The sequence below is a fragment of the Lethenteron reissneri genome, chromosome 1, assembly GCF_015708825.2.
Source record: "Lethenteron reissneri isolate LAM-NWPU_2019-01 chromosome 1, ASM1570882v1, whole genome shotgun sequence".
Taxonomy (NCBI): Eukaryota; Metazoa; Chordata; class Hyperoartia; order Petromyzontiformes; family Petromyzontidae; genus Lethenteron; species Lethenteron reissneri.
Window position 1 is genome coordinate 2,802,085 of NC_083779.1, and position 15,674 is coordinate 2,817,758.

Sequence of the window (15,674 nt, forward strand, 5' to 3'; positions counted from 1 at the left end):
ATAGTGGCGCTGATTTCTTTTCCTCATTGGCCATCACCTCCCATCATCATGGAGACGGTTTGGCAATGGCACCACCTCAAATTACCACGGTTGGCTCCGCACGGTGCAGCATCGTCCACACCCCACCACTCGAAGCAGTCCTGGGCCCTCCTTTAGGGCGACTCAGCCCTAAAATGACGAGCTAGCATGGAGTGAAAATGATCCCGCTCATGCGTCGCGGTGGCCTTTAAACAATCGGTGCTGCTCGCCAACAGCACTTGCCCCAGCAAGTCCGTTAAGAAGGCCCTCCCCGCACGGGGGAAATCTTTGTCTTTGCACAGGAGTGCTGTTCGCCCGTCGCCCACAAATGCCGGTGGTGCCACCCTCCGTGGTCCCGAGCACCAGCGGCGGCGCCGGCGGAGGTGGCGGCGGCAGCGCCAGCAGCAGCAGCAGCAGCCACAGCGGCACCGGTGGCCCCGGCGTCAACACCAACAACAACAACAACAGCGGCGGTGGCGGCGGCGGTGGCGGCGGCGGTGGCGGCAGCAGCAGCAGCAGCAGCAGTAGCGGCGGCGCCGTCGCGTCGGTAACGGCGGCACGAGACGTGCCGTCCAGCCCCGGCCCGTCGGCTCCAGGCCTGGCGCTGGCGGCGCACCCCCTGGCGCTGGCGCACGCGCACGCCCTGCTCGCCAAGGGCCTCCCCGCGCCATCGCAGAGGGGGGGGGGCGGCCCCCCTTCGCCGCCGTGAACGAGCGGCGGGCGAGCAAGCACGGCCCCCGCTCCCACCCGCTCCGCCCCCCCCCCACACTTCCCTCACCGCTCCCCAAAACCGTTCCCTTCTTTCCTCTCTCTCTAACCTCTCTCGACTCTCTCCCTCTCTCCCGCCCGCCCGTACAGTCCGCCGGTACGACCGCAAACGACGCGATGATGCAATGACGCGGCGACGCGACGGATCGCGACTGTAGTTCTGCGTAAATCGAATGCACTTCTTATTTTCTCCCTGGCCCCTCCACCCCCGTGCAGCCCCCCGCAGCCCCCCGCCCTTCCCCACCCCCCTTACCCCCCTTTTACCGACGCCCCTCGGAGGATCGGTGCGTGACGTTTCCCGCAGAACTGCAGTCCCCCCATTGAACCGCAGACGGTTGTTTGGGAGCTGGGCGTGGGGGTTGGGCCTGACGGTCAGGCCTTTCAGGATATCACCCTCGATCACGAACATTAAAAGGGAGTAATGATGGCGAGTTTTGCTGGGACTTGCAAGGACACACTCTAATCGTAGTTCCCCGCCCCTTCCCGGATAGCGTCGTACGTGAGGAGTCGTTCGAACGGGCGCGATCCACCCAAAGATTACCACGATGCCTCAATCAATCAAATTATAATTATTTTTTCAAACCAAGGCCTTCTGACGAGGGACATCGGCGGGTGGCCCCGGTGTTCGCATCGCAGAATGTTCAGGTCCGTTGGGTTGAGCGGGCGTCCACATCGGGCACGGCGTGAGAGAGACGCCCGGCGGTGTTTCCGACGGAGCTGATGAAGCGGATTTACGATTTTAAAACGATGACGATGATAATTTGCGATTCAACAAATTTCTCTTCACCCAGACAGAGCGCAAGAGTTTTTTAACGCCACCGTACGATGCAAATTTGCACAAAATTGTTCAGGAGAAGTGGTGTAGACAAGAGCTTATTGTTAATTCACGTGTGCATCGGAGTTGTGGTGCGGAAAAACCTATTGTTGTACCGCGCTCCAGTGCTGCACCAATCGCCATGAAGTACGGTCAGGCAATCTACGCATCGTCCATTGCGTGGGGAGGCCCTCTTCCAGCAGTGGATATCCAAGGCCGGCCTGTGCGTGTATATTCCCACGTGATTCTTGTAATTCGACCTCCTGTGTAAGATTTGCGAGCATGGCTCCTGCCTCCTGTCCTCAATTGGACGTCGTTCTCGCCCATCGGTGTTAAAAGTTCTCTTTTTCACCGGCACCGGTTTGGTGAGAACGACCGTTAACTTTTGGCTCAAGTCTCCCGACACGGTGCAGATTTTACCTGCCCAGCATAGATAACGACGACGACGACGATGCTTACGATGGACCTGAGTTCGCCACGGAGGAATAATTTGAACCCGTAATAACCTCGCGCGCGACTGGGGAGTCCTGGCCTAACCCCGCACGTACGAAAGAAAGAAGGCATTTTCTGGTTAACGTTAACATTATTAAATGAATTGTAGAGGAATGCACTTTTCCCAGCATCGCCGAAGCGGCAATTGTGCGCTGAGCGTTCCAATTCCACATTAGCGACTAAATGACGTCGGTTCGCAGACGTACTGAGGCGCCGGGGAGGGTGTGTGTGTGTGTGTGTCCGCAAGCCCCCCACATAAACCTTAGCACATGCACTCAAATCAAACCATGCGTGGCTTCACCGTATGATACTGTAAACCATTTTACCTCTTGGGGGTGGGGGGGTGGGTGGGTGGGTGGGGGGGTGGGGGGAAAGAAAAAGGAAAATATATATGTATATCTTATTCAGTTTCATTGGCATTCATTTAATTATGAAGGATTGTTTTTTTTTTTCTCAAAAAAATCAGCATTACTGCGTTTCAGCAATATTGAGTTCGATTGGTTTTGTACAGACGGCTCACGTAGGCTCGACGTTGTATAAAGTAACACTAATGAATACTCACGCTTCGAATTCCTTTTGCGGACGCGCGCAGACTCTGCGACTTGGCAACGGTTTCGATTGCCGTCGTTGACCTAACGCAACGTGTCTCCATCTTGCGGGTCATTTTCTTGTAGGCCAGTAAAAAAAAAAAAACGTGTTTTTTTTTTTGTCTTCTTCTCATCGTCGTTAAATTCCAAAAAAAAATGCACATTTAAACTTTTTCTTGAATGATCACTGAGCAGCCTTACTTTGCAAAATGCAGACGTGAAGCCACGGACAGCAAAAATGAGTCCCATGTTACTCGTTAGTTCGTTCAAACCATCCTCATCATGGGAGACGTAGACGCTTCGTGTCAAACCAGTACAGGGCATAGCTGATACCAAAGCCTAAAACCTAATGAGCTTATTGTAAAAATCAGGTTGCTGTTGTAGCAATCTGTTGTTGACAAGTATGTGGGGGGGGAGGGAAGGGTGGGGGGCTTATGTGCCTCTTGAAAAAAAAATAAGATGCAGAATAAACCAAAGACTTTTTTAATACATTTCATTTTGGCATGTGACACGCTTTAAAGAATATTTGAGGTGGGGGATTTTTGTAAGGATATTCAGGTCCTTATCAGACGTTGCCTTTTTCGGGTGTGTTCGGAGGAAAGAAAAATACACGTTGTAGTGCACACACAACCACCGGGGCAGTTTAACCACACATGAATTCACGTAACGTAGTGATGATAATGATGTTGATATTGGTGGTGGTGGTGGCGGTGGTGTCGATTGATGATACTGTTGGTTGGTGATGATGGGATGATGATGATGATGATGATTTAAAAAAAAAATTACGAATTTAACAGCTTTATGGGAAGAAGAGTGAAGCAATATATGCCCCATAAACTTTTTAAGTAAGTCGTGTAAATGGCTGTCCCCCTCCCGCGTATTAATCAAGAGGATGATGTTAATCAGAAGATGATGTTTATCGTCAGGCGGGTTTGAAACGTGGAATGGCCAGCTAGGGACCTACTATATAGCTCCTGATGTGCTTGCAAAAGGAAACTGACACGGGTTCTAAGTTTTAAAGAGAAAAAAAAAGAAAAAAAAACATGTAAAAAAAACATTTAAAAAAGGTTTTGTTTTGCTTTTTTTAAATATCAATAATTTTGAGAGAGAGAGAAAAAAACAAACTTAATTTCGGATTTATCGCAGCAATAGCAATGGACAGACAACCCACGACAATATATAAATACATCACCATCCAGCGCAAATTTACGATTGTCATTCTCTTTCAGTCGGGGACTTAAATTCAGCCGGAGCTGTCCAGGGCCGAGCTGCAGAAACATGTTCCCAGCTTCCTACTTAGCCCTTAGCCACGATGTAATCTCCCCCCTCATCCTCTACGCTGTGGGTGGTGGGGTCTGGAGGGGTTTTGGTCGGATGCCAGGGGATGCCCCGGAATGTATTCCGCCTAATAAACGAAGCACCCTCCGCGCCCCCCCCCCCCCCCCCCCTGGTTTCAATTCCCCACACTTATACGTGCGCGCGCATTAGCTCGCACACACGGATGGAACAAGAAACAATTCAGGAGTAATAGCACTTGCTTCTTACGTTTGTTGTGGGTTAAGCTTTAAGATCCTCCGAATCGTATTTTGTCAGTGGACGGCCGCCGCGGGAAGAGAGGGGCGTACGTACGCCGGTTCGGCTGGAGCCTAATCGCTGTAAGCTTTCGGGGAAGTGCGCCGCCAAAGCAGTCGACGGGCACACAACCCTCCGCCCAATCTTCTCACCTGCGCCTGTGTTTACGCTTCTGCTCTGCCGGCTAGCGGGTATCTGAACCTGGCGCGTGTGTACATTGCTTCTTCTCTTTTGACGGGAGTTTCTGTTGAAAGGTTTTTAACGGTCGGCGCGGTGGTGATAAGTTTAGCTTTTTTTTTTTGGAGAGGTCTGGAAAGTCACCAATGGGTTGTGCACCAAACATAGGATTTATTTACGGTTTTTTTTTTGTTCCGTTTGATTGATTCTTTTTTCTTTTTACACCAGTGCTTACTTTTCCAGGTTTAAAAAAATAAAAAAGTGACACTTTTCCGGAAGTGTTTCTTATGGCATTGTTAACCAAATTTTAAATATCTCTACGGTTTGTATTGCAACGTGTACAGATAGTACGGTAATTATCGGGTTTATGCTGTGATACACAACACACAACAATGGTAACCGGTATCAAATACCTCTTAATATTCTGTGAAAGATCATTTTCCAATATCATGATATACCTCAATGACAGTAAGATAGCATAATATTTAATATGTATTTTGTCATAAAGCTGTGTTTTAAGAAGATAAAATGCTTGTTATTGCCTTCATATTTTGATCTGTTCTGATTTTTCTCCCCTTTTTATTATATTATGTTATTAATACTGATTTATTATTATTATTATGTATTTTTTAAATAACCAAAGAAGAAAAAAAAAGATTGTATAGTCGATTCTACCTCATAGGCTTTGTTTGACTGAGAAAAGGATTCAGTGATTTGGGTTATGTTGGCATTCTGAGAGCACTGCTTTTTAAGAATTATAATATTCATATCTCATCATTGCTTTAAATCATTTAAAAAAAAACGCACGCTTCACACCCACTCTTTTCTTTTCGCGAAAGGAATTGTTTTTCTCCTCCTTCTTAGTCTTCTTCTAAGTGTAGTCGTTGAAATGAATTCTACTTATTACATAGGGTTTTTTGTGAAAACGATTGTTACATATTGTACGGTAGACTTAATCGCTTAACATTGGTTTTGAAACCTTCGTGCAGTAACGGACACGTTTTTTCGCGACGGGGGGTTTTTGTTTCCTCTTATTCCCTTTACCCCCCTTCCCTTTCTCGTGGACCTCTGCGCTTAAAACTCACGGCTGCCCCCTTTAGTCGCCACGCTCGCCGGCGGTGCTGTTTTCATTGCATGTCCGGCGTGCCCACACGTGTGCCCCTTCCGTAATGTCCCATCGCGACTCTCGGCCTCCCGTTACCCTCATTTCAAAGCCCCCCCCACCGCACCCCCCCCCCCCTCCAATTTTTTACCGTATGGAAAATAAAATGTCGCGTACTTGGTTATTCGTATATTGGCCATGCTCATCGAAATTGGTTTTTGCGGTTTGTTTATTTTTAGTTTGCGTTTCCCTGTAAACGTAAGATGGCGCGACGTTTTTTATTTTTAATCGCCTGATGAAGCTGGCTGCAAATCACCGGCGGCGAAACGTCGTACTCAAATTTTAAAAAAATGCCGTGGGTTTGCTCTCTTAGCACACACAATCGGTTGAGCGCTGAAGTGGTTAACTATTTGGACACGTTTTGTTCTCGTGACAAGCCTTACTAATTGGCCGCGTCGGGGTGGAGATGGCTTCTCGACACATTTTTACGCGATCTCTAATCCCCCAAAAAAACTTCTTATGAATAACTTTGGATTATTCAAAATGAATATCCAAACATTTTAAAAATGGTCCGCGTTATAATTCAACGCACACAGATGGACTAGTATATCAAGGCAGAGTGAAATAGGTCGCGTTCCCATTCAACTAATTTATACAAATCCTAGTTTCTCTCTTAGTCTCGCGATAAATGTGTCACGCAAAGGAAAACAAAAAAAAACTTGAAGAAATTTAAACAAATTGATGCCGTTTAAATATTGCACGTCAACTTTGCGTCCCAAAAATTGAAAATGCTCTCCTCTCAACGTCCCTACGTCCCTGCGAGTAGTTAATCGGCTGGGAACAAGCGGTGTCGGGGCTGGATAAATGTGTCAAGCAGTTGCATATTCACACGCAATATTTCTCCATGCAGCCCAAAAGAGCCGCAGGATTTTGTGAAAACTACAGCGGTGAATCCATATTGGCTCGTAGTCATATCCTTATACAAGCTAAAAAAGCTGATCTCTCTAATTACACTGCTAAAACATGCTGTCGTTTTTATGGCATTTATTCTATGAACTTAATTATATCGCGCAACTACTATTTGAAACGACGTGGCTTGTCCAGCGGAGCGACGTTTTTGCTCGTTGTCACACCGACGTAGTGCTGTGCGTGGTGTGGGCTTCCCCAGTTGGTTAGCGCACCACCACCGCTCCACAGAATGTTTCTAAATGCACAGCAGCCGGGACCCGAGGCTTGCAAGGGATTGTGGGTTAATTCCCACAATTCATAGGGCCCAAACGCATCATTTGTTGCCGTGTACTATATGGGCGACTTCCCCCAACTTCCAGATTCATCTAAAAAGAATAATAATTTTCTCCGAAAATCAGGGCCGAGATAAATTAAACTCGCGAGGCGATAGGGAAAAAAACAATCTCGGTTTGTTTTCGAATTGACTCGAGATGATGGCACGAGACGACTCGATGTGTTGAATCGCTGCCGTGACTTTCTCCGCGGGAGCGATGTCACGGCCAACCTCGGGGCGACCTCGCTTTGGCTGGCACGAGGACAACGCGAACGTGAAACGATTGCGTCTTGCAAATCGTTGATCAGAAATAGCCCTTCAAAGAGCAAATCTTACAATCCCAAATCAAGATTTTTTTTTTATCCGAAGCTCGCACCCATCGTCGGGCCAACGTTCCATGTTTACCGTGCCCCTCCCCCCGTCTTGTCCTGGTTTTCATCTGAGACATCCCGGCACCCGAATCTCCGAGAGTTTAGATTTTAAATCGCACAAGAGGGTTATGCGACAAGACTAAATTGCGTCAGATTATAACAACGTCGCGTATCCGACTCGCTGTGGGGGGTGGGGGGGGGAGGGACCGAGGTGTCGGTGGATATTGTAAAAAAAAAAAAGTCAGTTTCATGAACATCTATAAGACAAATAACAATTACACCCAAATACGTTGGCAGACAAAGAACAGAGCGTTGAGCTGCTTTGAACGAGAGATAAATGCCTCACTCTGCGACAGAAATAAGCAAATTGTACCCTAGCAGGCTTTCGCGACCAATATTATATTCATAATAAATATTTTTTTTCTTAGATCGCGTAAGTATAAAATGTGTCGTAACCCTCCACCACCCGACACAGCCAACTCGTGAGGGATTTGTCTGTTCAGCGATGACGTTGTCCTGCTGCTGTTCTATTGAAGACCGGAAGCAGGTGGATTGCATCACCCTTCTGGCAAATCGCCCGATGATGCTGGTTGATGTAATTACCAGCGAAACGTCGTGCTACTCAGATTGTGAATGTTGTGGATTTACTCTCCAACACACCGGTGGTGGGCTGAAGTAGTGAACTAATTGGCGTTTTGTTTACGTGACAAATTTCCTTACTGATTCGCTGCGTCGGATGGTGGAGGGTTTAACGACACATACTTACGCGATCTAACCCTATGAAACTCTTTATCATGAATGGTTTCTTATGTGTGTGCGTGCACGAAAAGGTCTCTTTTTAGAAACATCAGGGGGGTTAGGCCATCATGCACAAAGATCGCACTTGGTGTACGGGCGGTTCATTTGGTTTGGTAGTGGGCACGTGACAGTCGGATACGCGACGTTGTACCGTACTTATTTGCGGACACTAGCTTGTGTCGCGTGCGGTGCGAGGGCACACATTCGTGTGGACGCGCCATCGATCGCGAACATATTTATTTTCCATATGGGAAAAAAAATCGTGCCTTTCCTTTGCATGTTAAAACATACTTTTTTTTTCGTGTTTTGGTTTTTCAACATTAAAGTGTACACTTTTGACAAAAAGCCACCGGTTTTTTTGTTGTTGTTGTTGTTGATATAACACAATCAATACGTTTGACATCCGAGTGATCTGGAGACAACTCCAAATGTGGGATTTGAAAGAAAAAAAATCGTTCACGCCAAATCGTAGGGGCAAAGTCATTTCGTCGCGTGATGCTCACGAGGCTAAAGACCCTCTCGCCGGATTGTGGTACTCAGGGTTATTAAACAAACAAACAAACAAAAAAACATGGGCAAGATTTAGGAGAGTGAAGATTTTAAATATTACCTCCATATATATGTATATATGTCTGTGTGTGTGTGTATATATACAGTACATATACACACACCGTCTTGCATTATTGATTAGCCATGCCTTTTGTTTCCCTGTGTAAACGAATCTTCTGTTGTTGTATGGTGGTGCTGGTGTCAACTTAAACCACGTCAAAGCTGTTGCAGACTTGCGTCTCCAAAGTCTCCGTGGGGAGGAAAGAGGGTTCGGTGCGGGTGGGGATTGTGGTGTGAGGGGTGGGGAGTGGGGGGACAAATACACACACACACAAAAAAAAACCGAAAAGAAAAATTATTTAAAAATAACGAAAAACATCCTGGGGGGGTGGGGAAGGGAAAAAAAGACAAAAAATATAATCTGCATTAAATCGTTTGGGGTTGTTTTTATTCTTCTTTGTTTCGCCTTTGTATAGCTGTTAGGGGGGTTGACGTTCGTGTAAAGTAGGGGCGAGGTTTGTGTAAGTATTTGTATCACGAAAGAGAAGCCCCCCCTCCTCCTTCCCCCCCCGCAGTAAAGCACTCATCAACATATTTACTGCGTCCGTACATCGAGGCACGGACTTTTGGGAATAACCGAGTGAAGGGTAGATTTGCTTTTCCCCCTTCGAACGCCCATGCTGTTTGAAATGTTTTTGAATGTACGTCTCCTGATTATTTTTCCTCATTTCTCCGCCACCCACCCACCCCCACCCCCCCCAACCCACCTTCCACAAAACGTGTATCGCCATTTGTTTTATTTCCATTTTATTTTATCGTGTTATTTGTTGTTGTTGTTGTTGTTTTCCCAGCAAGCCTCGTTTTTATGTTATTGTTAGTAGGTGTGGCCCTCAGTGTGTAGTGTAGTTTTGAGACAATAAAATAATTACGGCTTTCCTTATCCTGTGTGTATATTTTGGTTGTAGCTTTACCATATTGTTCTTCTGGTGGATGCATTTTATCCCAAGTTAATAAAAATTGTTGCTGTCAGCAGCAGAACCAGTGCCGATGTTATTTTGTTGTTCAACTGCAAACGGACGCGTAAACGATTTACCAAAATAAACCTTCGATTTAAAGCTTTCGTGACTTGCAGGGATTCATCTTCTTGGTTCTTTCGGTAAAGTCACGTAGACGCTGTCTTTCCGACAGACCTGTTCTTCACCTGAGGACGGCTGCTTGCGTTGTGGCCGAAACGTTGTGAGAATTATTTTATGTTTTATTTTTATTATTTCCCTTCTATGTGACTTTACCGAAAGAACCAAGAAGACAAAGTAAACCTATTTTTTTTATTTCACCAGGTAAGGCCCACTGAGTTGTGTAGTTTTTTTTTTGTCCAGAAGCAACCCGGCTATCACGTGATAGCCCAACGAAGTGGCTTATCATCACGAGGACATTCATAGCAGAAGCCATATACTCTAAGACGCACGTTATTAAATGTGGAGGGAAAAACCGGAGGACCCGGAGAAAAAAAGCCACGCGACCGCAGGGAGAGAGACATGCAAACTCCAAATATACAGCAGCAGGCGTCAGGGTCGGGATCAAACCCACGACCTCCTGTATACCAGGCGAGGTAGTTAACATCCTAGCCATTGTAATGATGATGAGAGAGAGACACACGCAAACTCCAAATATACAGCAGGCATCAGGGTCGGGATCAAACCCACGACCTCCTGTATACCTGGCGAGGTAGTTAACATCTAGCCACCGTGATGATAATGAGATAGAGACACGCAAACTCCAAATATACAGCAGGCATCAGGGTCGGGATCAAACCCACGACCTCCTGTATACCAGGCGAGGTAGTTAACCTGTATATTTGGAGTTTGAATCTTTCTCTCTCCATGGTCGCGTGGATTTTATCCGGGTCCTCCGGTTTTTCCCTCCACATTTAGAAGCATGGCGTTTAGAGTATTTAGCTGCTATAAATTTCCACGTGATAAGCCACTTCGTTGAGCTATCATTTGTGATCGCCAGGTCGCTTCTGAAAAAGAGCTACATAGCTCAGTGGGCCTTAGCTGGTGAAATAATATGACTTTATGTATGATAATTGTTTTTTTACCCTTCTATCTGGCAACAAAACTGACACCTTTTTACAAGGAGTCATGTTTGCATAGACCGCAATACCTGCAGTCATAATACAAACAAAAGACATAACTCTGATAATGTGCACTGTCCTTGAAGTTGATTGGTCCACACCCGAGACAGCTTTCCTTAGAGCCTTAGAGCCTAGTCTCACATGGGTTGGTCCAGATGGACCAGATGGTCCAACCCATGTGAGACTAGGCTCTAAGGAAAGCTGTCTCGGGTGTGGACCAATCAAATTCAAGGACAGTGCACATTATCAGAGTTATGTCTTTTCTTTGTATTATGACTGCAGGTATTGCGGTCTATGCAAACATGACTCCTTGTAAAAAGGTGTCAGTTTTGTTGCCAGATAGAAGGGTAAAAAACCAATTATCATATTTTTACTGGCAAATGAGGTTCCCATGGTGTAAAGACTTTATGTATGTTGGAGCTTCTTTCACACCATTCTTCGCCAACCGTGCTAGGACTTTATAGTTTACGTGCAAATATTCGAGACATCACTTTGGCTCACGAAACCGAAGTGTGGGTCTGGGCGCGGGGCACCGGAAGAGGCGATGAATGATGATGGCGATGATGATAGCCGGTGGGTCCAAACCAACGTTGGAGTGGCATCCAAAGTGGGGAACCTCGCCCCAAAGAGGACGCTCTTTTCACCCACGTGACTTTACCGAAAGAACCAAAGAGTATGGATCCTTGCAGTCACGAAAACTTCAAATCTAGAAATAAGGTCACTGTGTCGCGCGCTTTCAGATGCGCTTCTGTGGCCGTCTAGAACACTCTTCCTCCCGATATTAGGAAGCCGCTGTGCACGTTCAAATCACCATCGAGACTGACGAACTCATTTCTATAGAACTGCTTTTTGTTTGTTGTCTTTAGTTTGTTGTCCCCACGCCCTCCGCCGCACCTTCGATGAACACGTGGTGGGCTACGTAAGGTGCAAAAGAAGTTCAACGCACGCACGCTCGCACTGCTGGACACAGCCGGTGGGATTTAAAGAAACTCACCACCGTCGTTTCGGATCGAACCCGGCGATTGCAGATCCAGCGACCGCTTGTGTCCGTTCATTATTAGTGTCCAACGTTCACGTCTCACACGACCATACATGGCGACGGGCTGCGTACGGCGCGAAAGAAGTTCAACATACGTAAATAGATTCCAAAATCACAATGGCAAAGACCGGTAGCACATCGATGGGATGACCACTTGTTGACCTCCACACAAAGTGGTACTCAATTTTATCGACCCGACAGTGGTGATCGCTTGAGTCCACCCCCATCCATGGATTCAGAATCAGAATTTGAATTTGTGAAATGTACAAGAAAGCTAAACAAATCACTCAAACACACACAGATGACACTAAACCATCCCCATCCTACCAGGCAAAGCCCACGGGGGTATTAACTTATTTTTAAGGAGCGATCTGGCCACAAATGATAGCTCAACAAAGCGGCCCATCATTTTGACATTTATATCACCAAAATAATCTAAATAATCTCAATGAATGTTTCGAATTCACGGCCAAGGCAACGTTCAGCCTGAGTCATGCATAAACACACGAGCGGTAGAAAATGAAATAAAGGATACAATAATATCACTTAAGGACCAATTTAAATAATTTAACATCTCTCTCTCTGTGTCTCTGTGCCCCATGATTATTGAACTCTTGAGAGCGGTACGCGTTGTAAGCATTGTTATCGCATTCGTGTCGCGTTGGTGCCATCAAAGGAGAAACGAACTCGAGTTAATAAGCAAGGGCGCGTGAGATTTGAGTCATTATTTTGCTGTTGTCGTGGTGAACGGATTTATTATAGAATGACAAAGGGGCCTGGCCCACTTCACACAGACGCAACTGCACCGATGGTGGTTTTAGCATGGCTCAGGGTGAATTGTCATGCGTTATCTTACGCTTAATGTTGTTTCGATTTGCGTGCACAATTGAGCCGCATGTCGTTTTAAAAATTGGTCCGTGCAATTCATCTTTGACACCAGCGCACATAATGCTTCTTTGTCTATTACACTGGTCAACACACTTTTTCTGGCATAAGGTATTCCAACGGTTTTAAGGTAATTTTGGGATGCTGATTCCAAATCTGGCATCAGTTTTTGTCTATCACATCAGGTTTTTGAGATATCAAATATTGCATTTTCAATAAAAACTGCAGAAGAAAAATATTAAATAAATGTGGATATCTACATAAAATGATATTATAAACACACTATCCTAAAAATACACCACCATATTTTAACACTAAAGCAGTCACTGACTCGCAACAACTTGCAATCATAAGTGACAGAGTTAATTTCGGGTAAAATCAATGAAAATGGGGTATGCCGATAGCATAAAAATTAGATGTGATAGAGCAAATCTGAGATCAGATTTGAAATTAGTCTGAAACAGCTGCAAAAGTCCAGGCCAGAAAATAACGTTTTTTTTTTGTTGACCAGTGTTATTATAATTATAGTTTGTCAACTATCAAGAGGTTTCCAATAGCTTTTCCATGATACTGGCTTTTAAAAAAAATGTTGTTTAATATTAATTTTATTTACAAAAAATATTCCCCACAATGTTATCGGAGGTCACACGGGACCTCAGCCCGTGCTAGCCCAGCGTCCTGACCTCTGACCTCTGAGCCACCGCTGCCGCATCTGACGATTGCATTTTTTCGAGTTTCGTCCCATTCCCCGGTCAATGTGCCGACGTCAAAGCCAACGTTGGGACGTTGTTGCAACCTTTCGAGCCAACGTCAGCTGAACGTTGAGCCAACGTTCCATGTGGCCCGCTCAGAATCCCACGAGTCCCGTCACTGGGAACCTCATGCAACAACAATAAGCCCAACAAATCCTTGAAAGTAACTTAGTCTCTGACTCCATGAGCCTCAAGGGATAACATTTAACCCCAGCATCGAAGGTTCGCTGATAGGAGGTTACGGGACAGACCCAAGTGCATTGGGTTGGCTGACTGAGTGGCAGATGCACCAGTTGGACGCCCTACTGTGCCAACTTGCTGTATTTTAGCTGCCCGGCGCTCCTCTCGTTGTTGTGAGCGTCGCTCCTCCGCCCTCCGTTGTTGTTGGAGGGCGACTGCATCCAACTGCCCAGTAGCAGCGTCCTTCACGAGCCTCCGCCGCCAAGGCCGATCTTAAAACCGCTGGTAACCAGTCTTTGGAAAGTCCACTCAGCTCCACATCCTCCTGTAATGCGTCACTCCATCTCCTCTCTAGCCCGTGTCATGCCCGTTCAGCCCCCTCTATGCGGCCAAACAGAAGCTGCTTGAGCATGCGGTGAAAGTGTGAATTCATCTCCCCACTCTTCTCTGCACACTGAATACGTAGGAACAATCTACCAGCGAGGAGAGAGAAGGATTGGTGGCCTTCCAATGTTGATAGGGGAAACAAAAACAAACCATTTACATTTGTCAATTCACTTGCTGGAACCAGGCTTCTCTATGCCGTATGTTTGTATGTAGAGTCGAACCCCTCCTAATAACCACCCCTGTTGACGACTAATCCCCTAACGACGGGGCTCCATAGAGCCCGATGTGTAGTGTATAGTGTAGTGTATAGTAATGTAGTGTATAGTAGTGTAGTATATAGTAGTGTAGTGTATAGTGTAGTGTATAGTGTATACCAGGCGAGGTAGTTAACATCTCCCAGCCACCATGATGATTATGAGAGAGAGACACGCAAACTCCAAATATACAGCAGCATGCGTCAGGGTTGGAATCGAACCCACGACCTCCTGCATGCCAGGCGAGGTAGTTAACATCTCCCAGTCACCGTGATGATGAGAGAGACACGCAGACTCCAAATATACAGCAGGCGTCAGGGTTGGAATCAAACCCACGACCTCCTTCATACCAGGCGAGGTAGTTAACATCTCCTAGCCACCGTGATGATGATGATGAGAGAGAGACACGCAAACTCCAAATATACAGCAGGCATCAGGGTCGGGATCGAACCCACAACCTCCTGTACACCAGGCGAGGTAGTCAACATCTCCTCGCCACCCGGCGCACCACACTCATTGCGCCCCACCTCCCACAACCCGCACTCTCATTCCTTGCACCAGGGCCAATCTCGACCCCGCTTCCCCTCTTCGCCCCACTCCTCCTCCTCACCACCATCACCACCACCACCTCCTCCACCCCCCTCTCGACTGTTTGCGCCAGCGTCGTGAATTTGCTTCCGGATCCTTCGGAGCAGAGACGGGTTCGTGCATGCACGGCATTTGAAGACAGGCCCCCGGCTGTACACAAGGCGGCATTGACAGCGAGTGTAAACAGGTCGTCGGGAAAGAGACAGGATGTGGATAACAACATTCGGCAGAGCGCGGAATGATTTAGCAGCGACATAAAGCAGCATAATAGGGAATGGGAAACAATGTCACGTGCTGTGCATAACAGACTTTATTGTGTTTACATGCACAGGAGCACACTGTGGGCCACCTGAGTTCAATTCCCAGGCCACGGCTCTCGTTTGCAACGACCCTGCCACCCTTCACACCCCCCCCCCCCTTTATTAACCTGCACTCACCAGTATGGTGAAGTAGGGTCAATTAACCCCCACGACCCACACGGCTTTATAAGGCCCTTATGCAGCAGTGGATTGAAACAGGGCCGTCAAATATTGTTCAAATATGATAATTGTTTTTTTACCCTTCTATCTGGCAACAAAACTGACACCTTTTTTACAAGGAGTCATGTTTGCATAGACCACAATACCTGCAGCCATAATGCAAACAAAAAAACATAACTCTGATAATATATGCACTGTCCTTGAAGTTGATTGGTCCACACCCGAGACAGCTTTCCTTAGAGCCTAGTCTCACATGGTGTTGGACCAGATGACGCCATAAGGCGCACAACTCAAAGACAATGCACCATCAGAGTATGAGAGCTCGGGGTAAGCATTTACACCATTGGAACCTCATTTGCCAGTAAAAAATATGATTGTTCAAATATTTTTTTTCCAGTGGTCGCAGTGGTTATCACACTGCACTGTGAAGCTGGCCACCTGGGTTC

The 15,674-nt window shown here is 46.6% G+C and overlaps 1 protein-coding gene across 5 annotated transcripts in view; it reads left to right on the plus strand.

The window, feature by feature from the left end:
* The window catches only part of ARID3A (AT-rich interaction domain 3A), a 306,578-nt gene extending 297,006 nt beyond the window's left edge, over window positions 1-9,572 (plus strand). For all 5 annotated transcript variants that reach the window (XM_061557738.1, XM_061558016.1, XM_061557851.1 and 2 more), the window contains one exon: window positions 321-9,572. In XM_061557738.1, the coding sequence (XP_061413722.1) occupies window positions 321-727 (407 nt within the window). In that variant the 3' untranslated portion in view covers window positions 728-9,572. The remainder of the gene's footprint in view (window positions 1-320) is intronic.
* Window positions 9,573-15,674: the final 6,102 nt, after the last annotated feature.